The sequence below is a fragment of the Euphorbia lathyris genome, chromosome 1, assembly GCF_963576675.1.
Source record: "Euphorbia lathyris chromosome 1, ddEupLath1.1, whole genome shotgun sequence".
Taxonomy (NCBI): Eukaryota; Viridiplantae; Streptophyta; class Magnoliopsida; order Malpighiales; family Euphorbiaceae; genus Euphorbia; species Euphorbia lathyris.
Genome location: NC_088910.1, coordinates 64,365,733 through 64,390,457, shown reverse-complemented (window position 1 = coordinate 64,390,457; position 24,725 = coordinate 64,365,733). Strand labels below are relative to the sequence as shown.

Here is a 24,725-nt window from a genome sequence, read left to right as displayed (position 1 = left end):
TGCATAGTGATGTCAATAGTTATATCAAGTATTGTGATGCATGTCAGAGAGTAGGAAATATCTCTAGGAGAAACGAAATGCTTCAGCAAGGCATACTCGTCTGTGAGCTATTTGATGTTTGGGGCATAGACTTCATGGGACCCTTCCCTATGCCACACAACAACCAATACATTCTTGTAGCGGTTGATTATGTCTCCAAATGGGTAGAGGCCGAAGCCCTACCGACAAACGATGTGCGAGTAGTGATGAAATTCCTGAGAAAGAATATCTTTACTAGCTTTGGCACCCCCTAGACTATCATTAGTGATGGGGGATCCCATTTCTGCAATAAGCAATTTGACATGTTGCTCCAGAAGTATGGCATAGCTCATAGGGTTGCAACACCTTACCACCCTCAGACGAGTGGTCAGGTAGAAGGGTCAAATAGAGAGCTGAAGCGTATTCTTGAGAAAACAGTAGGAAATGCTAGAAAAGGTTGGAGTCTTAAGCTAGGCGATGCTCTTTGGGCATACCGGACAACTTTCAAAACCCCTATAGGGATGTCCCCCTATTGTTTAGTTTTCGAAAAATCTTGTCATTTGCCTGTTGAATTAGAGCATAAAGCCTATTGGGCACTGAAATTTCTAAACTTTGACCCTAAACTTTCAGGTGACCTGCGGCTAACACAGCTGCATGAACTAGATGAGCTCAGGTATAACTCTTATGAGAATGCCAAGCTGTATAAAGAACGAACCAAAAGGGTGAATGATAAGAAAGTGCAACGGAAAACCTTCCATAAGGGCGACCAAGTACTACTTTATAACTCCCGATTGAGATTCTTTCCTGGCAAACTCAAAAGTAGATGATATGGGCCATTCTCAGTTATTGACGCACATCCCTCTGGTATGGTTGAGATCGAGGGAAAAGATGGAATCACCCAGAAAGTGAACGGACATTGACTCAAGCTTTATCTTGGCAAAGATAATTCGGATGTGCAAATCCTGCACCTACAGGACGTTCAGTAAGTTGTCTTCTCCACCCTAACTTTTTGCACATGTGTTTTATGGTTTTAGATATAATGTTAGAACTTCTTGCATAATTTAAGTGTGAGGAGGAGGGGTAGACAAACTTACAAAAATTTGTATAATTTTTAAATTTTTGTTGCGTCGTGTCTAGTTTAGATTAATGTTTTCGGGTTTTATTTATGCTTTATTTATGTTTTTGCATGTTTAGGACCTAAAACCGTGGGCCTCCTTCGAATCTAAACTTCGTTATTTGTTTTTTAGGGCTGAAAACCGAATCTAAGATTGCATGACAACTAGTTTAGGTGTAGGACACAATCCCTGTATCTGTAAAACATGAGCTAAAGTTTGCATTTAGACCCTACTTTTGAAGAAATGCTAAAATCATTACTTAGGTAGACAACTTAAGAATTGAAGGCATGTGATATTAAACTTGAGTTTGGGGAGAACTAGTAAGCACAAATTTGAAACCCAAGAACTATGAGTTGAATTTGAGCCCAAGAGCGAACATCAAAAAGCTCTTTTTCTTGACATTTTTGTGTGGATGCTTTGACTTGTGGAAAGATTACAGATTTTGCACCTAATACTAAGTTAAACCTGCATGCACTGATTTGAGATGATAAACGATGAATCAACCTCATTAAAATTAACCTTTTCTTTACCTTATTTTATCTTTTTCATCTACTCTAGGAAGCCCCTATGAGCCTGTATTTTGTATCTTGTAGATTTTCTTTCGTTCTAACCCAATTTTTGCAAACTATCACTTAGTTTGTTACTTAACCTGAGTTTTTGCAAGGCTTTTGAGCCTTTGTTTTCTTCTAGTGCTTTATCTTTGTCTAGGGCATCATAGTAGCAAGCCAAAAGGCTAAGAAGTGAATGAGCATTACTATCCAAAGGAAAAAGAAAAAGAGACGAACAAAAGAGGGAGAACTTGATCTCCCAGTTCTTAAAATTAGAACATCTCAGAGAAAAAAAAATATAATGAATAAAAAGCTCAATCACTTCACATTTTGCTAAAGCCATTTTGAACTTTGTTTTTCTAGCGCTAGAACTCCTAACCTTTCGTACCTTTAACCCTCTAACCACATTACAACCCCAATTCGAGGCTGTTTTTTTATATCATCGGAGTCATATAACATAGTAGAGGAACTCGGATGAACGTACAAAGTCAACGTAATCCTAAGCAAGAACATAAGCCGTGAGTAAACACTTTAGCCACTAAAATTGTGTGAATTGAGTGAACTACATATGGTGAGGTGTTTTACTTAGCTATCCCCTTAAACTCGTTTAATTGAACATGTGTCCTTTTTCTTAAACATATGACCTGTGATAATTGAAATGCGGCTTTTGGATATCGTGCCTCTACTTTGTAATTCCGAATGCATGTAACTACAGATGCTCGAAATTGTGTCAAGCACCTAGTAAAACCAGGAGGTTTCCTAGCTTGCTTGTGATTGCGGGTTTAGTTTTTTAGTTTACTTGGGGATAAGTAAAGTTTTAAGTGCGAGGAGGTTTGATAGGGGTAAAAAACCCATATCTTTGGGTACAGTTTTAGGACGGTTTTTAGCGTTATTTTATGAATAAGCGAGCAATTCTCGCATTTATATGCTTTTGTGTGAGTTAGTTAGAAATTGTATATGTTCTATTTACTTTTCGTTGTTTAGGCTCGTTTTCTGATTATTTTAGGCAAATATAGCCAAATTAGCATGTACGTTAAATTTCCATTATCTTTTATAGCTAATTGATCCGCCAAAAGTCGCACCAAACGGAGTGTTTACTCAAAATGAGTGATTGGCGGGTCAATTTAGCCTCGGAACTAATGTTATTTGGAGTTTTCGTGCATGCGCAGGCTAAAACAGGAACGAGTTCGGGTAAAAGTTGCGTTTCGGGACATCCAGCAGTCGCGCAAGGCATTCTGGGCATTCCCGCTCGTCGAAATGGCCTTTTTGGGGTCAGATCGGCGAGCTGGCACTGCCATCCCATCGAGCAGGCCCTTAAGGGGCCAGCTCGCCGAGCTGGCCCTCAGGGGCCTGCTCGGGCGAGCTAGCATGGCCAGCTCGCGTCGAGCTGGCCTTTATAGGCAGCTCGCCGAGCTGGCTCGCCCAGCTCACCGAGCTGCCCTGCGGGAATCAGTCAAAAAACTGGTTCCCGGTCCTACGATGCCACGATCGACCCCATATCTTCCCACCTGTAAAAGGATACGAATTAGGTCAGAAAGAGGGCCCGAACCACGTCTATAAATAGGATTTTCTAAATGTAAAATAGATATCTTTTATCTTTGTAAAAACCTAGCTTCCACCTTGAGAAATCCTCTCCACCTCCTCCATCTCCTTCAACCTCCATTGAAGACACCTTCGAAGCTCTGTGCACCGAGGATTGCTCAAGTTCCATCCTTAAGTCCTAGGAAGACGCCTGCATTGGTAGACAGGTTCCCTGAAAGGGATTTTTCTTCTTTTATATTCTGTCTAGCCTCTGATCCATGTTATGAATCCTAGGCTCATTGTATCTTCGTGACAATACTTTTCATCTTTAATATATATCATAGTTTTGTTTGTTCAATTTTTTTATTGCTTGATTTTTTATCTTACGCTTTGTGTGATTGGTTTAACTCATTCGATGATCCCAAAATTAAGTTGGCACATATTGCGAGCTGAATCTGACCTAGTCAGTGCCTATAGGATTGGCGACCCTATAGAAGATTAAGCCCAAATTGTTGAGCCTTAGAGCTAGTTTCGGCCTTACAAGGGAATCACGAACTAGGTACCTCAGGAGGATAGGTAGGGTTAATCGCCTCGGACACAAGTGACTTAGATTAGGTTTTAATTCCGTTGTCTAAATAATCTATTTTCATTATTATCGTATCACCTCGTGTTCCTTCGGGTAATTACATTGGTAAAAGATCACCTAGGAGTAGAATAATTTAGATAGGAGTAGAAGTAACTTAATTAGGAGTAGGTTAACTTAATCAAAACCAATTCAAACCCCCCATAGCCTAGATAACACCTGAGACCAAGTAGCTCGATACTTGCAGGAATAAATCCTGTGGATTCGATACCTGGACTTGTCCATATTTTATTACTTGATAACGACGGGGCACACTTATCCCTTAGTGAGCCTTGCGGTACCAACGCCGTGAGGCGCATCAGGGAATTTGTGTAAGATTCTTTCACGGGGAAGAAAATCTGCCCTTTGAAGGGACTTTGTATTTTTAAGCTTTCAGAGAAGCTGCCCATGGTGGGACTTTATGTTCTCTTATGAAAAGAGTTTTGAGCTTCCAGGGAAGTTGCCCGTGGTGGGAATTTTATGTAGGATCTTGTGGATAAGACCCGCCCTATATGGGATCATATATGGATATGATACGCTTTCAATTCACCTTAAATTTTCTCTGAATTACTAGGGTAGGTGGTCAGCTGTCCCCTAGAAGCTTATGATAAGCTTTATGGATTTCTTTCACTAGGAAGAGAATATGCCCTTGATGGTACTTTTACTTTATTGTTTCCCCTCCCTATGTATGGAGACATTTATATTGTCTGTGAACTCTGCAAACAAAATGATAAACACGTTTGATAACAAAGATTAGTTTATTTAATGGGGCAATGTCATTGCCTTTATTATAATGGATACTGGCCTTTCTGAGAGCCTTGTTAAAACATGCCCTTGATGGGGGATCACTTTGTCCTATCTTTGAGGTAAGTGGACCCGCCCTAGATGGGGGATCACTTTGTCCTATTTTTGAGGTAGCTGATCCGCATGTGGGATTTTTCATTCGCCAGCCATTGGGCGTATATCACCTCTTTAATTGCATCCGCCTTCTTCAGCTTTGCTATTTCTTCTTCTATAGAATTTGGAAAGAAATAGAACAAAACTAGGCAAATGAATATAAGAAATATGGCGAGAAAGAATAAATTATAAAATATAGGATACTATAACAGTTTAATGCACATATAAGAATACGTAAAAATACTGGTTTTTAGGCCTATGGTTCCGTCTTTTCTAAGCAACTGCAGTTGCATCTTCCGCCATATTTAGCTTACGTGTCAATAATGACTTGCTTCATCTCCCATCCTTCAATCGCCATTGTTACTACCAATGCATCTGCATGTGGAGGGATTACTGGACCTGTTTCTGCAAAAGGGTGATTAAGGGATGTTTTATCCACGGGTGGCTGATACCCTGGTCCATCTGCTATGACATTAATGACACTTTTGGATTTCTTTCTAGGCTCTATCTTTTGCTTGTCGTTGTCTTGTTATTTGTTATTCTAGACAAATCTATCTTCTACTTTTCCAGCTCCCAGCAAGCTTCTGTGTCATGGCCATTTCTTCTATGGAACCTACAATTCGCTTTGGCCTACATGATCCCCTCCTTTGGGTTTGGGATATGTAATGTCCCGTTTATACTGACTCTTCTTCATTATATTATGGCAAGTTGGGAGCTTTAAACCTTTTGTCCGCCTCGTACCCCAGGATCCATGTTGTGGATGGCGAATTCCTGTTAACAAGATATGAACCTTCCTAGTACGATGATCCGCATGTTCAACCTTTGGACCTTTCCTTTTTGGCTAATGACATAACCTAGGAATTTTTTCTGAAGTGGCTCCGAATCTACATTTCTCTGGATTGAGTTTTATTTTTCATGCCAGTGTTTGGCACTGGTTCTAGTATTAGCGATTCCTTTAAGGGATCAATGGCTTGATCCATGGAACAGACTTCATAACGAAATATTCTTTGCATTGGCCTTGTTGGCAAATATCATGTATGATGTAATGTCTCCTTATGGAATTTTTAGTTCATCTTGGAATAACTCAGTAATTCCTTCACGTTAGTCCCTGACTCTAGAATGAACTTAGTCAAAGGATAAAACCAAGTAAATATTATATGCCAAACAAATTCATAATAGAATTTTAATCGTGTTTGCTTTAATAATACCATATATAACGGTCATAACGATAAAGGTTACTATTGCACATAAATATCATAATGAATAAATAACCATAATGACAAAGGTTAAAAACAATGTCTTTTGCATTTTAATGCACATTATCACCCAAGATAATAAATTTATTTTAAATATCATAAACATTATAACCTTCAATATTGGGTAAGATATAGTTACTCTTTTCTTGTAACTAATATTATGTTATCATGCATTAATGGTATTCAGAGATCATTAAGGCCTCGTTTGGATGAAATATAATTAAAGTAAGGGAAGCGGTGATTAATAATATAGCTATATATAGGAAGTGGGCGATGAAAGAGAGCGTATGAGAGAGAAAGTGCGAGATCGACAGCGTGATCATGGGATTTCGGGCGACGGGTTGTCGTTGGCGGCGACGGTGCGACCAGATCTGGCGTTGGGAGGGGTGTGCGATGCAGGGACGGGATTGACTGGGTTGGTTTCGTCTGTCTGTCTGATGTCGGTGAAGGATGAAGGCTTGGATTGTACAGGATCTGGCGGTGGGCAATCTTTGGCGGCGTCTGACTGTTCGGGAGTGACGTTGGGAGATCCGAGCGGCGATCTGGCGGGGGTGGTTGGGTCAGAGGCGATCGATAGGGTGATTGCGGCAATTGATGGGGGCCTGGCGTTGGCGGATGGATGTAGATCGGCAGAGATAAATAAATTGCCTAATGACGTCAGTTGTGATTCCGGGATGCGACTGGGGGGGATATGGTTGATATGGTACAAGGCTTGGATTTATTGGGTTATTTACCAAACAATAAAGAAAGGATTTCCGTGGAGAAGCCAGGGGTTCTACCGGGTGTGTTTCCTAGGCCGGAACTATTGGTTTCCATGGTGGAAGGCAGAGTTTCATCCGTTAATTATTCCGGGCAACATCCAGGAAATAGGAAAATATCTTGGAAGGATACAGTTATGGGAGTGGTGGAGGAGGAGACCTCCTTGAACAGAGGTCTGGAGGAGGAAGTTCTGGAGGATATTTTATCTGATTCGTTTATCTTCCGCAGATAACGATCCCTTCGGTCAAAATGGAAATTATCTCTGATTGTGACTGTTCTGGGTAAAAGAATTGGTTTCAATTATTTTGCTCAGAGAATCCAGGCTCAGTGGGCTAAAAAAGGAAAAGTCAGTATCACCGATCTGGAGAATGACTATTATGTGATTAAATTCACACGATCAGAAGATTATGAAGCTGTTATTAAGGGGGGGGTCCCTATATTATCTCTAATCATGTTCTGGCCATAAGGCCATGGGTTCCTAATTTTAATCTAAGGGATTGTTCTGTTAATAGAATTCTGACTTGGGTGAGATTCTCGGGTCTCCCGATTGAGTATTATAATGAGATTTTCCTAAAGAAAATTGGTGGGCTGGTTGGAAAAGTTCACCATGTGGATAAGACTACTATAGGGGCAGAAAGAGGCAAGTTTGCTAGAGTTTGTATTGATGTTGATCTAGCCAAACCCCTTTTGTCTAAATTTTTCTTACAACATACTATTTAATATATTGAGTATGAAGGTACCCATAATATTTGCTATGAAAGTGGGATGTTTGGGCATACTCATGAGGGTTGTCCTAAAAAGAAAGAATTTAACGAAGTTTTATTGGATACTAGTGAGGGTAGAGGTGAGGGTATCCAAGGGGATGGGAGGAATTTCGGCCCTTGGATGGTTGCTAAGCGTTCTGGAAGGCGAAAGCCTCGTGCTTCAGTGGCCCATAATATTTCTCCTGACATCAATAGTGACCAATCTCTGATCCATAATGATTATGGGAGAAAGAATACAATTAGCCCGATGGTAAAAGAGATTGTTGTTAGACCTATGGAAGTCAATTCTGGATCAAGATTTGGGGTTCTTCAGGTGGAGGAAGATTAAGAATGCTTGGAGGAAGAACCCGTGCCTCCTCCTGAGCAAGTAGGGTCAGGCATGCCGGATTTGGATCCTGGGGATCCTTTGGGAAAGAATGTGGATGCAGTTAACCCTCTCTTTGAGGCCAAGGAAGATGTCCAGGGTTGTGCTCAGATTCATTTTCCTCAAGCCAAACGGAAAAATAAAGAGATTGGTTCACCGAAAGACAACAGTGAGGCTAGAAATATGAAAGTCATGGGAGTCAACAAAATGAGTATGAAAAAACCCAAAGGTGGTCATAAGAATAACCAAAGAGAGGGTTAACTCCATCCACATTCTTAAAAAATAAAATTTAAGAGAGGCATGTAAAAAAAAAAAAAAAAAAAAAGGCATGTACAAAATTTTAAAAAGAGAGGATTAACTGCATCCCCACATTCTTAAGAAATAAAATTTTAAAATTCTTAATAACAGTATTTAAGAAATAAAATTTTAAAAAGAGAGGCATGTAAAAAAAAAAAAAAAAAAAAAAAAAACATGCAGCCAACTGATGAAATCGACCGTCGTCTTCACAGGAACCTGCATGGGGTTCGTGAACAAGAAAAGAAAGGAGCTCTTGCGGAATGTAACCGCCAATTAGGTCATTTTACATAAATTCCCTTTTAATCTAGGTCATGGACTTTAGACATACTAATAGAGTATGAAATTAATTATATGTTGATATTCAGCTGCAATATTCTAATTTTATAATGGGCAAATTAGTAATTGCAACACCTATATTACATCTACAAATATGGTTATGGTCCATATGCCAATTGCATCTTTTGTTTGCAACCTCCACATTGACTTTAGACGATGTGAGTTGCTTCTTTCTCCTAAAAGGCGGATCAACATAAGGCACTTTCGATTCCGCTCTTTAAATTCAGATACGCCTTCACTACCGAATTTCAATGAGTTAACATGAGTATTCTATCCTATGATTATAATTGAATAATCTACAAAAAAAAAAAATCCCCCCAATTAAATTAAATACAACCTCTAAGATGGAGTCAACAGTAATAAAATATCTCTTTGACACTTCGTGTGAATTTAATTTTTCATTGCATTGTTAGAGTCCTCATAGGTAAAACGATATATAAGTCATTCCTAAGTTTTTCTTAGTAATGAGACTTTCCACGACTCTAGTTTGGAAATAAGATGTCGTTTGGTTCGCGTAATGGAATGAAATAGAATGGTTATTCTAAAGGAATAGAATAGCAAAGAATGAAATAGAAATTCTTTAGGAATAACTATTCCAATGTTTGGTTGGTGGAATAAGATAGAATGTAATAGATAATTTTTTTATTCAAAAGACAACATTACCCTAAAATATAATTTCTTGTTTCTTTCACATTAAAAACAGAAAAATGTGAAAAAAACGCAAAAAAAGAACTTGAAATTTTATTAAAAACGTGAAAACATAAAAAGTGGAAAAAATTTAAAATTACGAAAAGTAAAGAAATATTAAAAACATGAAAAATGTGGAAAAACACGAAAATGTGAAAAAAAAAAGCGAAAAACGTGAAAAAAAAATATGAAAAACACGAAAACGTTAAAAACGAAAATGTCAGAAATGCGTTTATAACATTTTTTTTCATTTTTTTAACGTTTTTTCGTGTTTTTCAAGTTTTCTTGTTTTTCGCGTTTGTTCATATTTTCGTATTTTTCACGTTTTGTCTTGTTTTTGTGTTATTCAAGTTATTGTGTTTTTTTTTTTTGCATTTTTTCGTTTTTTTCGTGTTTTTCACGTTTTAGTTTTTCGGTTTTTCCCTTTTTCGCGTTTTCGTTTTTTTGTATTGTTCGCATTTTGTTACTTTTTCGTGTTATTCACGTTTTTTCATGTTTTTCATATTTTTTCGTGTTTTTCACTTATTGTCACGTTTGTGTTTTAGCATTTTTCACGTTTTCGTTTTTTCAAGTTTTTGTATATTTCCTGTTGTCACTTTTTCTCGTTATTCATGTTTTGTGTTTTTTCGTGTTTTTGCTTTTTTGTGTTTTCTTGTTTTTTTTTGCATTTGTTCACGTTTTCATGTGTTTTGCGTTTTTTTTGCACATTCTCATGTTCGTAACATTTTCATGTTTTTCGTGTTTCATATTTTTCGTATTTTTACATTTTTTAACGTTTTCTCATTTTTGCATTTTCCACCTTTTTTTATGATATCAATAATGGATTTGCCAAAATTTATAGGATTTGAGAAGGACAAGAAGGTTGGGGATTTAATGGGAGAGTAATTTTGTAAATTACAAAAGTACAATATTAGGAATAGACTATTCCTTGAATAAACTGAAGAATAAAAACAATGAATAGAGAATAGCTATTCCATAGAAAAAGTTGAACCAAAGGTGGGAATCCGCGAACCAAACGATGCCTAACTTTCCTATTCCTAAACTTTAGTAATAAATAAAATTCATAATATTTAAAATTTGGAATTTGGAATGATTTGCGGTGAATGTCACCCAATAGCTCAACAAACACTGTTCACTGCTCCTATAGGAAAAAGAATTCTGGTGTCTGAAGCAAATAGCTTTGTTAAAAGAAGGGATCTTTACATAATAGTCAAAGGTTCCTTTTATTTGTTTTGCAACATGTCAATTCAAAGAGTTTTACTTGTTTTTTTCAGAATATAAATGTGTAGAGGAGAATCTTGGATCTTGTGAGGAATTCCAAAGATTGAAACTACCAAACATAAAACTACAAAACAATGAGAAAATTAACAGTTAAATCCCAAGTTTGAGCAACAAAAACATCTCCTACAAGTCAAAACTAAGTAGCTCTAAATATAAAATTTTGTCCTTAAACACAAAAGAGAAAGAAAAGAAAAACGAGAGAATTGATCAAACCTAAAAAGCTGTGCTACAACACAACACAGACAAATACTTGTCTTAGTAATGTTCACCACATGTTAAAACAAGGCCCCTTAATTTTCCCCCCTGGATTTAAATTTAGCCTTTGAGAAACTCGTCAATTAACACCTATATATATCAATTTCATATTAAACTGTCCAAAATCCCAAAAGAAAGGAAAATAACAGATGGCTGCTTGCTCTTACACAATTAGCTTGGCAATCAGGTGTTCTTCTAATGCCAGTAACCATGATCCTCATAAGCAGATGCTAAACAAGATCAAAATCAGTGGTAATCCTACCTCAGTCAGACCCCTTAAGGAAACTCCAGCAGCAGCAGCAGCTATGGCTTCTGTTGCTCAAAATCTGTTACTAACCAAAGAGAAGATGAGACAGAACATTCCCAACAAGAAACAGTTCATTGATCCTCATCGACAAGGTCTTATAATCGAACAAGGTGTCGGTTACAGACAGACTGTTGTTATTAGATCTTATGAAGTTGGTCCTGATAAAACTGTTACTCTTGAAACCATTCTCAATCTTCTTCAGGTCAAACTAACATCATTTTATTCTATGCATTTTCCTTTCCAGATTTAGCATTATCTCTAACACTGTGTAATCAATCCTACGCAGGAAACCGCATTGAATCATGTATGGTTATCAGGTCTTCTGGGAAATGGATTCGGGGCTACTCATGGAATGGTGAGGAATAATCTCATCTGGGTTGTCTCCAAATTGCAAGTCCAGATTGATCATTATCCAATCTGGTAAATATTCTACAATCACATAGTTAAGTATATATCATGTTCATGATGAAAAAATCTGATAATGAAATTGAAACTTTCAGGGGAGAGGTAGTGGAAATTGACACATGGGTTGGAGCATCAGGAAAGAATGGAATGAGGAGAGATTGGCTAATCCGAAGCCAAGCGACAGGCCATGTTTTTGCCCGTGCTACAAGGTTTCTTTTGTTTTTTGGTTTTTAATTTTGATTTCTTAATAATTAAGATTGTTGCATTGCATATATAAGCGTTCTGATAAAAAAAAAAAAATGAACATGAAAACAGCATATGGGTGATGATGAATGAGAAAACAAGGCGGCTGTCGAAGATGCCAGAAGAAGTAAGGGCTGAGATATCTCCTTGGTTTATTGAGAAACAAGCCATCCAAGAAGATGTTCCTGAAAAAATTCCCAAGTTGGACAGTAGTGCAAGATATGTCACCTCTAACCTCAAGGTCATGATCAATCCCCATTTACTTAATAACCAGTCTTCAATTCATGAATGCTAATTCAAGCATAAGTTTTAACTAAAACCATTCTTGTTTTTGCAGCCCAAGAGAAGTGATCTAGATATGAATCACCATGTCAACAATGTCAAGTATGTCAGATGGATGCTAGAGGTATATTAATCTCTCTTTCTAATGTCTCTGTGTAATATTTAAACAACATTGTATTTAGCCAATTAAGTTGGATTTTGGAAGTGCAGACAATCCCAGATCAGTTTCTGGAAGGCCATCAACTATGTGGTGTGACACTAGAATACAGAAGAGAATGTGGGAGCGCAGACATAGTTCAATCATTATGTGAACCTGACGAGGATGGAATCCTTGAACAAAACAATAATAAGGAAATTCCTCATCTGCTGAATGGCTTCTCTTTGGCATCTGAAATAATGGAAGGAAATGGTATGCTAATGCTTGGATCATTGGATAAGCCACCTTCAAAGTACACTCATCTCCTTCTAGCCAAAGGACAAACTCAGAATGAAGAAATTGTTAGAGGCAAGACTGTTTGGAAGAAAAGGATGCATACTGTCCCATTTTCTACCTAGATTTTCATTCAATTAAACAGCAGCTTCAAAATCATCCATCAGTGAGACAAAATCCTCAATCCACTGGGTACATAATTTGTTGTACATTTCCGTGATTTTTGATGGAATATTGACACAGGGGAGAGGAAATAATTAATTAATAAGGTTTTCTTTTGGAATTAATGATAAATCTAAGTGATATATGGGATCACAAGGAGACATACAGATGGATCTTCTAAGTATTGTTTCGGTTGTAATTGGGTGATGATTCTGAAAAAACACAAAATGTCTCTAGATATTGTCGAAATTTGATTAATTGAAAAATTGTATGCTTGCTTCTTCTTAGAGGAATGAGGATGACACAATTGTTGTGTTTCGTTTTAATTCAATTACGTCAAATCAAATTTGAGAGTACTAAGAATTATTATATATGTATTTTAGCACCTTCACTGATGACAATACAATGCATATTCATAAGAAAAAGGAACATCCGGTGTCTCGGAAAACAAGGAACACAAAGCTATTATTGATGAGTAAATGGTAGAAGCATATCTCAAGTATGAAGGGGGGAAAAATGAATATTCTCTTCTCTAATAAACAAACTCAAACTGTGATCCACTAACCTAAACCAACCTAAAGGGAATGATGCATTTACAATTCTGTGAAGTGAAAAAGGGTATTTACAAGATTGATGGATACCCCATAACATAACATAATACAACCTAAAAAAGTATTGTATCATCATATTCATTGCCTCTTTCTCCTCAAACTTCGATGCAATTGCCATGTCCAAATAAATATAAACATTAGAAGCCCAACTCCAATTGATGCCCAGAATATAACCAACCATGAAGGCATTGGATTAGGATACAGACCTGGTAGTAGGTAGTAAATAAATATCACATCAAAACAATTCTGTTATTCTTTTCATATAAATTTAAAAACTACACTGCTTACCATGTCCAAACTTTATGCAGATGAGAAGTTCAACAATGCATATTGCAAGTGAAAGCCAACAAAATGCCCCAACCTTTTTCACCGGTTTCCTAGAAAAAAAAAGGGGGGAAAGATTTCAGTTAAGCAAACCACGGTCAAAACAATCCACATGTACATTCCGAGGAGGAAGAGAGTCGCTGTATGTACCGATCTTGGAGATATGAATTATACTCGCGAATTGTTGGTATGGCAATTAACCACCATAAGATCAACCTATACACTATCACAGGGTTCCGAGGAGGAATCCAAAGACTGAACTTAAGAAAGAATGTGTTGAGCTCCACAGTTAGAAAAATGATGCAGAGACTGAGAACTTGGATGAATCGCCATGGACCAAGCAATGGGTGCCACTCATCTTTGTCCCACTGCGCTGGTGTGAACTGTCCCAGTGTTCGTTTCACCTGAAAAATTAACAATTATAGGGAAGTTCTAAAACATTATTTCATAAAAGCTTATAAAAAATTCCATGACTTGGTAAATAGTGAAGTTGAGATAATAAGTTTCTAATATTTATCAAAAGACGAGGACCAATATATAGTATAAGAAGTTCTCTAAACAGGAACTTCCACAAAACGTATTGCCATTTGCAAGCAACAAAAGCATGAGCATTCAGCCCAATTACGCCCAGGAAAAAGAAAAACCAAGAAAGTAAGAAGTGCAAGCTAAAGTCAAACCTTGCCCATAATATTTGGTTGACGACTTATACCAACCCACTCGTACGTTTTTCCATCAAAGTACCCAACAGTATACATTCCTGCCCAGATACCTGTAAAATATAAATGGAGAGTGATACAAGCAACCATATATAAAAAAGCCTAACCTCATACCCCAGCATAACATCAAAGATCATGAAAGACCATTTCTCAAATTCAATTTGGAATGCATGACAGAATTTAACAAAGTTTCAGTTTTCATTGTAAAACAATTTTTTTAATCTGTAAGGCACCCTGGCTCATCAACAATCAGATGCAAGCATATCACAGTTGATGGGACGCAGAATCCTAAGAAGAAAGAAGCTAAAGCATAGAAATTGGACTTGAGATGCCGAGAAACTAGAGAGAAATGTGCATTCCTAATCACTCTACCAAGAAAAGTCCAAACAAAATTTTGATCAAATTTCACCTCAGTCAATGAACTTTTAATGTATTCCAATTTTATCATCAACTTATTCATATACAGTGTAGATATCATCACTTAAATTCCAAGTACACAAAAAATAAAAACCAACTTCAGATAAAAAAAACCTCATTTTAAGTGGCAGGGGATTCACACCTAAAGGATGGCGCTGGCATGCCTTTCAAGGTGAGGTTAATCATTAAGGTTTTAGCACTTTCGGGGATTATGCCTACATTAAAGGCAATATCCAAATACAATTTCAAACCAGAAGAATTCAAGTCTGACACCAAAATAAAATTCAAGGTTCATCAGAGCATACTACCAATCAATCAAGTCAATGTGGATAACTAAAACTGGATACCTTTCCATATGTCAAATGTATTATAATTAGAAAATATTGTAGAAAATACCCTTGGATGTGAAAACATTTAAACCCTCTAGATATGCATTCTTACAATTAACAAATTTCATTAATAAGATACACAGCCTACATCTTGTATCTTGACAACTTTAAACAACGAAACAATATCAGTAGAACAAGCTCAAGAAATCTCACCAAACCAATTGCATATCAGAATATCAAGAACGATACTGTCCCACCAGCATTCATTGAAGTTTGGCAGCATATGACGGAAGGTAAACTGAAAATGCCAGCATTAAATTTAGCCGGTGATATAAATGCGCAAATGGTCCAAGGACAAATAAGAAGTTGAAATAAAAACAAGCATGCAGACTAGAAAGTAAAATAACAAAAAACTATTAAAGCTTTGCTAGCAAACTACCTCCATCAACTCAAACCCAATAGATAATACCCAAAGAAGTGGCTGGTTACGAATTAATATAGCCTTGCCCCACCATCCAAATATATGAGCAAGAACAAATTCATCAAAAAGAGTGTCCTGGAAGAAAACTAGAAAAGTCAGGGTAATTTTTCATTCAAAAAATTATATTATAAAATAAACTTCAAAAAAAATAATAATAAAGGAATTTGTTATAGAAGAATCATACATAAACATTCTTAAACCTGTTTGAAGGATTATCACGTATGTAAATGCGACAATCTGCACCATAAGATCTCTCAGGAAGTTCTGCATCAAGAAAGTGAAGAATGAGAAAGGCAATTCACTATGTAATCAACATCCTAACTGACATGAGAATCAGATGTTAGACAATATTGAAATGTGTCAGTAATTTTGTTTTCCCTAAATACATTACCTACTCCGAGGTCAGGGTGAAGAAACTTCATGAACTGCCTAGCATCATCACGCTTCTGGAAAGAATTTCAAATCCAAAATCAATAATAAATAACAAAGAGGAAATTGACTTCATGAAAATACAACCAACCTGGAAAAGTAAAAATGTAAGGGCAACAAGGTAAACTACTGCCATTCCATGAACTAAGCGCCAAATTGCTGGATGTGGTCTTATAAGAATCCTGTCAGAAAAATATAATTTGAAGATATTGAAAGAACTAAGATGAAAACTAAAGCCCAGTTAAGTGCGGAATCCAAAACCCCATTTGGGAAGAAAGAATAGAACAATCACAGAGAGACCACAAGAATCATGATCTGATCACTTCCAGACCCAAATATTTTTCTAACTCTATTATCACAAATCACCAATTTGCTAAAATTCCATTCATATTAAGATGTTACAAATCGAAATTACACTGGGGTGTTCAGCGGAAGAATAGTTTATCTTCATTGTATAGCTCACAGTAAACCAAATGGAAGAACACTGAATTTCAAATTGCTGCATGGTAGTTAAACGAAATGTATCTTTTTCACGTTCATACACCACTGTTATTTTTCCTCTTCTATATCTCATTTAAACCTACATACAGACTCACTAGAACAATATCTCCTTCATAATCTCTAAAAGGGGATGGAGAAGAAAATTAACAAGAAAGTATACATTCTCCAAACCATAGTCCTTATAAGGTTCCTATCGTTTCAACATGCCAAATTATTTATAAAATCTAAATCATACTTATAATTCTCTTTCAGATCTTAGAATCTAATTCCAAATTACATTGCTAGCCCTTCAATCATTCTGGATAATTCCTTGCACTCTAGCAAGAAATGGAAAATGATTATGTGAAAAGGATACATGGAGTACAATTTAGTTTACTACCAAAGCTTGCAACCAAGAAGATGTATGTACCTTACAAGTATTTCCTCTCCATTAACTAGCATGCCGATTGATTAATCTAACTTAAAACCAAAACAATTTCAATCACAATACATCCACTAAACCAACTCAAACAAAACAACCTATCTCATCCGATGATTTGTATTCTCAAGTCCTAAAGCTATAAAAATAAATCTTAGATGCGTTCAATAGTGCAAGATTCAAGTACTAAACAACAGTACAAAAACAAATCACATTTCTATTATGAAACTTACGTTGAAGGGGCCTGCAGCAAACAATAAATAAGAAAAACTGCAATCATTGCCAATACACCCCTACAAGAAGCAGTAAGCATTTAGCATGAAATGTGATAATATTAATCCACAAAGGATTTATCCAAACAAAACCACAAGATTAAATACATATGAATAAACCAATCAAACCTTTTCACAGATGTAACCATGTCTGCAGATGCATTTTTTTCAGGATCCAGAGCTCCACTTGCCCAACTGGATATACAAATTATAGAAAAGTTTATTTTGCAGAATTCCAATATCAAACTAGCAGACGCAACCAGGACTTCTAATTGTTAGAAAAATCCACAGTTAATCTCCAAAACGAACACTATCAGAATTCCAACAATCATTTTGCGACTTATACACATATGAAAAAGAAGAGTCGGACACAAGCATGGACTTTAGCAAGGTTATGTTCAGGTATCAGGATACAATATTTCAAGCTTCAAAGACGCGGATATGACAATCAAAAGCTTCAAGTGATATATATCGTATTTTTCTTCACTGATTATGATGATGTTCAAAGCTATAAGTTTCTGATTCTAGATGGGGTCCATCATATGGGATCAAATCAAACACATACTGAACAATTCATCAAAAAATAAAAATAATTTTCTCAGTGATATGAGTTTATTGGGGATTGAGGAAAATATGGTAGTGGATAGGCAGAGTGGAGGGAGAGAATTTGTGTCGCTGACACGACTTGATTTCACGGTTTTATACGATGGTTCATGTTAGCCGACCCCGAATCATTTCGGGACTAAGGCTTTGTTGTTGTTGTTGTTGTTGTTGTTGTTGTTATAACCATATAGATCACTATAAGCATTGGCCTCTCTCAGTCTTCAATAGAGGAAGAAAAGGTTGATTGCCTCGTAGAACTTAAATTTTGTACTGAAATCTAAACATAATAGTGTAGCTGCAACAGCACCACTTATCCTCAAAAGGTAACTGGGGCAAGTAGAAATTCAATGAAAAAAAAAAGTGAATTTGCAATATATAAATTCAAATGTTTTCCAAATTACAAAGAGACAATAACCAATATATTCTTGAAGGTGGCAGACTCCACAGAGAGATAAATGCAATATAAGATTAAATTGTAATCAGTCTAGAAATATATGTGAAGCTCAAACATCTAATATGATATCTAATGTAGAATATGGAGTAAAAGTTGTCCTGTAGACGAACAAGATATCGTATCTCGAGAAATTGCAAATTGAGCAGGTCACTCACATAAGAAAGCATGCACCAATAAGTAATAATGAAATAGTCCGAGGCTTGTAAGCCCATGCTGTCCATGGATCTACGTCACCAACACTTAAAATCATATCACCATTTTGTTGAGCATTATGATCTTTTCTTCTCGCTTTATTCGGACCATTAGTCTCCATAGTCTCCGTTGCTCACTGAAAAGTGAAAACCATAAATATGAGGGCAAGAGATGTGTCATTATAAAAGAAAGCTTTGCAAATTTCAGCTTAATAAATAAAAGAGAATATTTTTTAGTAACAAAATTGGTAATAAACAAGAATATGATACATATTCAAAAAGAGTAGATTAGAGAAAGATTATATTCTGCCAAACATAAGGGATAGAACATAAAGTGTGTGGTACCATGTAAGTCAAAATATACCATTATGAAGAGAAACAAGACATAGAATAAACAGGCATAGCAGAATTAAGCATTAAACATGCTTTATAACAATGCTTTATTATACCATCCTTTTATACTGTCTTCCAATTCAAAACTTAAATAATAAATAGATTGTATTTTGTTCCCCATATCTGACATTCCAGAATACTACAGAAAATGGTTAAGGTACGTTAGAAAATGTTTTAACATACTTAATATCTAAATTTCAGTGCTGTCACACATCCACCAGGATGGCAAGACCATATTTCTTAGAGACCTAACATTTAGGAAAGTTATATTGCAACACATTCTTATGCAAATTAACAGCAGAGAAACTCTCAGGAGAAAAATAAAATGCGCTACACAAGAAAGAATGGAAGACTTTATGCAATACAAAACTAAAGTCAAAACAATTGGTATATGGTGATAGCACTGGTTTTATCTAATGGTCCCATCCAACATTCAGGTGATGATTCTGCTCCTTATAAATGTCACAACAATGATATTCAATACCAATGGCAGAACGTAAATGATCTATAAGATTGATTGAGAAACATGAAAAAAGAAAAAGAAAAGAACATATGGTACAGGAATCAGAAACAATCAAATAAATGTACTAAACAAAATACAACTACCTCATTCAACACATAAAGACCTATTGTCCCTACAAACTAAAAATCATATTGTTCTATATGATGTCACACCCAACTCACAAGTTTTCAACAGGAATACATCCCATTTCAGAGCAAAACATTTTCTAAATAAAACAAATAAAATCACAGAAGCTTTGGTGCTCATAGATATTAATGAGTCCCAATTCAATACAACACTTAAATATCATTAATCAGCTTAATTATGCACCGACATAAAACAGAAATTCAGCAACTGCAAATCTCTAAACAGCTTAGTCTATGTTCCAACAAAAACAAAAGAAACGAAGCAAATTTAACCTCTCTAAAGTCTCAAAATTTCACTACAAACCCACAATCAAGAGCAATAAAATACTCATAAAATGAGTTCATGAGTTTCAAAGTTAAGTTGTGCGCAAAATCTCATTTCCGAGTAAAGGCATTACCATAATTCTACTGAGACAGGGAAAAAAGGTCTCACATAAAAATAATTAAAATAAAAAAGAAAGAAAGTAATAAGTAGCAAAAATAAGACCCCACAAGGGACGAGCCAGCTGCCTTTCTTCAGCACGTAGCCATCAAACAGTAAATTAAATACCGAATAAACTGAAACACCAGTTCTCAATAATGATAAAAAAAATGTAGAACATAGCAATTACAAGTAGGAAAATGGAAACAGTGAAAACAACCGAAATCTGAGTCTTATGAACGCAAATCCGTTAGAAAACATGTTTATTTCAGAAATCATATCAGCAAAATCCAGAAAAGAAACAAAAGACAAGGCTCAGAATATCAAATAAGCCAAAATTGAAAGACTGCATGCAACAACAAAAAAAAAAAGGCTTTAAAACAGCAGAAAAACAAAAAAAGAAAATGAAAGCAAAAACCGCCCAAAATTTAAACAAAAACATGGGGGAGCAATAGTTGTTTTAGTAAATTAAAAAGGAGCGAAAATTCGCATGTACATAGAAGTACATAAATTGAATTTAAGAAAAAAAAAAATACGTACAGAGAATGGCTGGCTGCTGTATAGCAGATTCGAGAATACAGATGTACATGTAGAGTAGTATACGAAGAATCGGAGTTTAATTTTGACATACAATAAAAATAATAAATAGATAGATAGATAAAGAGGTAAAGGGACAGAAAAGGTGGCTTTTCAAAAAAAAAAACAAGTGGTGTAATGTATAGGACTTACGTAATGTAGAGGGAGGCTGACAAAAGAGCCTCAGCCGCACGATTGAGGAGACGATGAAAAGATCGAAACCGTCCGATCCAGAAAGCAAAGAGCAAGGACTAATAGTAATAGCAGCTTGAAGCAATCAGAGAGTAAGAAGAAGAAGAAGAAGAAGAAGAGTGACAGAGCAGATAGAAAGGAAAAAGGGTTTGCTTATGTAGATAGATAATAAAGCTTGTTAGCTTTTATATATATATATATTGAGTTGTGGAGTAGAATGAAAAGGGAAATCTGAATCTGATAGTAAGAAAGGAAAGAGTAAAAATTGATAAATTTCTTTCTCTGTCTCTGTAAGAAAGCAGAGCGGCTAAAAGGTTACCAAAGAGAAAGAGAAAGAGAAGATGATGATGGTGATGATGATTGATGATGAATTCAATAGAAAATATAGAGAGAGAAGAGTACGATGGTCAAACACTCTTTTTTTATTTTCCTTTTTTTTCTTTTTCTTTTTCTTTAATCCCTCCCGTGAGTCATTCTAACTTTTCTTTTTTTCCTAAACTATCCTCAAACAAGTATTTTTTTTTTTTTTTTTTTTTTAACAATACCAACTTTAGGGATAAGATCCCGTGTGGTTACATCAATGAGCCAGCTAGGCATAAAGAATGAAATAAAAACGTTAGCATTGGAGCGGGCTTGCCTTGCTAATGCATGGGCTACGCCGTTCGCTAAACGTGGAATATGATTGACTGTGTAGTCGTCATGTTGTACTAATAAGTTCTTGCAATCTTCGATAATTGTCCCTTTGTCTGAGAGGTCTGTTCTATCTGATAGTAATCCTCGCACCACCCCTTGTGAATCAGATTCGAATTCCATCTTCGTCCATCCCATCTCAATTGTCCAGACCATTGTGTTTCGCAACGTAATAGCCTCTGCCAGCAGCGGGTCTTGGATGCCGTTACTGATGCTGCTGTAACAGGCGATAAACGAGCCAGCTTCATCTCGTATTACAGCACCCATCCCCATCTAATCCGAATCGTTAAAAAGGGTGGCGTCTATGTTGCACTTCAAGTTCCCTGCTCGTGGTTTCTTCCACTTCTGTGCGTTGTTCGTTCTCAGGCTGACTGTTGGTGAACTGTCACACTACATGGCCTGATTCCATTCTACTCTCAACCGCCTCATTTCCTGCATATAGCGCTCCTCGGATATCAGTTCGTCATTCCACACTCTTTTATTCCTCTCTTTCCAAATACAGTATAACACCCAAGCAAGTGTTATTAATCTTTCTGCGCTAATCATCCTGCAATTATTAACCAACCAGTTTACAAAATCTCCAGGCATATCAGTCGGGCAATCCAAACCCGCCAATCTCTAGCAATTAACGGCATAGGGACATTTTGCAAACAGGTGTGTCGAGCTCTCCTCCCCGTCTTCACACATAACGCAACTCGTTGGGACTTCTACACGGCGTCCAGTGAGAGCCTCTCTCGTCGGTAAACAGCGTGAGCATAATTTCCACATGAACGTCTATACTTTCGGCATCAACGGCGCTGCCCAAATCTTTTTCCAGCCTTCCACCAGTTCACGCGCATTTATTGAATCGTCAATCACCCTGTATCCTGATTTTGAGGTGTATACCCCATCCTTTGTAAATTCCCACATCAACGAATCCTTCATATGTCTAATTGGAACCACCACTTCTGTAATTCGTTCTGCCTCCTCATTATTGAAACATCCCATGAGCCTATTTCTGTCCCATAACTTTGTAGCTTGAATAAAAAGGTCAGCTACCTTCCTATTTTCCAATCCAGGAACACAAAAAGAGTTAATCTTAAATCCTTGGAGCTTTTGTACCCATGGGTCTTCCCAGACATTAATACTTCTACCATCCTCTATCCTCCATCTTAAACCAAGCTTTAAAAGATCAAGTGAATCCCAAACACTCCTCCAAACAAAACTAGGATTAGTGCCTAATTTGGAGGTAAGGAAAGTACTTGTTGAGTAGTATTTTGCTTTGAACATTCTGCTAACAAAGTGTTTGGGGTGACTGAATCAATTTCCGGCCCTGTTTTTTGAGCAGTGCCAGATTAAAGAGGCGAAGGTCTCAAAACCCCATACCTCCCTGGTCCTTTCTACCATATAGCCCTGACCAGCTTGACCAATGAATATTGTTCCTGCCATTAGCCTTGGTACCCCACCAAAATGAATTCATCATCTTCTACAGTTCTTCACAAATCCTTTTTGGCAATAGGAACGTGCTCATACAGAATGTAGGTAGAGCTTGAGCTACTGATTTGAGGAGAACCGCTTTTCCTGCGCTGGATAGAAATCGAAATCCCCAGCTACCAAATCTTTTGCGCAGTCTATCGATCAAGAACTTAAATAGGCTATATTTTGATCTGCTAATAAGTGAGGGTAGCCCGAGGTATCTCCCAGTGTTGAGTGGAGATGAGACTCTGAGTATGCTAGTGATATCTTGTCTCGTTGCTGGTGGGACGTTATTGCTGAAAAAGATTCCGGACTTGTTTAGATTTATAGCCTGAGCTGAAGCCGCTTCATATTCTACAAGGATTTCCTTTATGTTTTCAGCCTCTCCAGTTGTTGCACCAGAGAATAGGAAACTATCATCTGCAAAAAAAAGAGGTGAGAAATAGATGGAGCATTGGAGCAAATACGGCATCCTCTGATTAAACTATTCTCCTCTGCCTGCAAAATGAGTTTAGAGAGGACCTCTGCGCAAAGAATAAACAAATATGGTGATAGAGGATCCCCTTGTCTAAGCCCTCTACCTGGCTTGATAGGTCCCACCAAGGAACCATTTAATGCAACTGAATATGAAACCGTTTCAACACATAGCCTTATCCATGTAATCCATTTCTCGTGAAAACCCATTCTTTTCAAGACTGCTGCTAAAAAATTCCAATCCACTCTGTCATAGGCTTTGCTAATATTAATTTTTAAGGCCACTTATCCATCTCTGCCCCTATTATGCCTTTTCATATAGTGAATTGATTCAAATGCGATTTGCACATTATCAATTATTGACCTTCCAGGCACAAAAGCTGATTGGCTCTTATGAATAATCTCAGGAAGAACAATTTTGAGCCTATTAGCTAATACCTTTGCAATTATTTTGTACAGGACATTGCACAGAGATATTGGCCTTAGGTCTTTCATAGATTTTGGCAATTCACATTTTGGGATCAGAACTATAATTGTATCATTGAGATTGGCAGGAAATTCTTCTCTTTCTAGCCATCCCGAACATGCAGTAAAGGTTTCAATTCCGATAAGATCCCAAAAAATGTTGAAAAAAACCCGGTCCAATGCCGTCAGGCGGGGATTTATCCGGGTGCATAGAAAAAACTGCAGATTTAAATTCCTCAACGGTGAACGGACATACCAGATTTTTGTTCATCTCCTCCGTGACCACCATGTTCAGCACATTGACTGTCTGGCCCTGTACTAGTAACGACGCAGCAAACAGATCTTGAAAATAACCTCTCACGTGAATCCCCATGTCGTGAGCGTCTATAATTTTGCTTTCTGAATCGTCAATTAATTCAAAGATTTCATTCCGTTTTATCCTCGTATTGATACATGCGTGAAAGAATTTCGTATTTCTGTCTCCGTCTTTCAGCCAGAATACTTTGGCTCTCTGCTTCCAATAAACTGCCTCCTGGTCCAACACTTCCTGTAGCTGTTTCTATGTAAATAAGTACCTAGCCACTGAGTTTCTATCAGTTTTATCTCGCAAGGATTTAAGCACTCCTTTCAACGCCTTTATCCTCTTACTAAAACGCGTTCTGAACCCCTTTCCCCATTCCTCCATAGACGTTGCACATGCTTCTAATTTTCCTGTTAAGTTTTGCGATCTGTTTTGATTCCATTGTGTCTGAATCAATCCCCTGAACCCGTCCTCCTTGACCCAGGCTGCCTTATACCTGAACCGGTGTCTTCCCTTATTAAACACGCGATCCTTCAACTCCAGTATTATGGGGAGATGGTCAGAATAGCTTACTATTTCGTTCCGAAGCTTGTAGTTCATAAACTTTTGGATCCTGCTAGCACTTGCGAACATTCTATCAAGTTTCTCCCATATCCAGATATATGTTCCTCTTCCTCTCTCCCAAGTGTACAGACTCCCATTCATCTTTAACTCGTAGAGGCTACAGTCATTTAAAGCCCTCTCAAATTCACGAATTAAGTAATTCGGATACTCTGCCCTGTCCGCCTTCTCCTCTTGCTGAAGAATGCAGTTAA

The 24,725-nt window shown here is 36.9% G+C and overlaps 2 protein-coding genes across 4 annotated transcripts; one reads left to right on the top strand and one right to left on the bottom strand.

The window, feature by feature from the left end:
* The first annotated feature begins 10,869 nt into the window (after positions 1 to 10,869).
* Positions 10,870 to 12,746, top strand: LOC136208449 (palmitoyl-acyl carrier protein thioesterase, chloroplastic-like). Its single transcript, XM_065999363.1, has 6 exons — positions 10,870 to 11,229; positions 11,314 to 11,447; positions 11,528 to 11,641; positions 11,748 to 11,916; positions 12,013 to 12,081; positions 12,168 to 12,746. The coding sequence occupies exons 1-6, from the start codon at positions 10,870 to 10,872 to the stop codon at positions 12,510 to 12,512; spliced, it is 1,191 nt and encodes a 396-aa protein (XP_065855435.1). The 3' UTR covers positions 12,513 to 12,746.
* A 241-nt stretch (positions 12,747 to 12,987) lies between these two features.
* Positions 12,988 to 20,883, bottom strand: LOC136235684 (CDP-diacylglycerol--serine O-phosphatidyltransferase 1). 3 transcript variants are annotated; one of them, XM_066025556.1, is made up of 13 exons: positions 20,487 to 20,883; positions 18,260 to 18,432; positions 17,177 to 17,242; positions 17,009 to 17,068; positions 15,948 to 16,038; positions 15,819 to 15,873; positions 15,612 to 15,691; positions 15,386 to 15,502; positions 15,160 to 15,244; positions 14,162 to 14,253; positions 13,635 to 13,888; positions 13,449 to 13,537; positions 12,988 to 13,366 (listed from the first exon to the last, which is right to left on the bottom strand). In XM_066025556.1, the coding sequence occupies exons 2-13, from the start codon at positions 18,415 to 18,417 to the stop codon at positions 13,239 to 13,241; spliced, it is 1,275 nt and encodes a 424-aa protein (XP_065881628.1). In that variant the 5' UTR covers positions 18,418 to 18,432; positions 20,487 to 20,883; the 3' UTR covers positions 12,988 to 13,238. The 3 variants fall into 3 exon arrangements, with proteins under 3 accessions (XP_065881628.1, XP_065881639.1, XP_065881649.1); XM_066025567.1 differs by lacking the exon at positions 20,487 to 20,883 and adding an exon at positions 20,298 to 20,439; XM_066025577.1 differs by lacking the exon at positions 20,487 to 20,883 and adding an exon at positions 19,610 to 20,144.
* Positions 20,884 to 24,725: the final 3,842 nt, after the last annotated feature.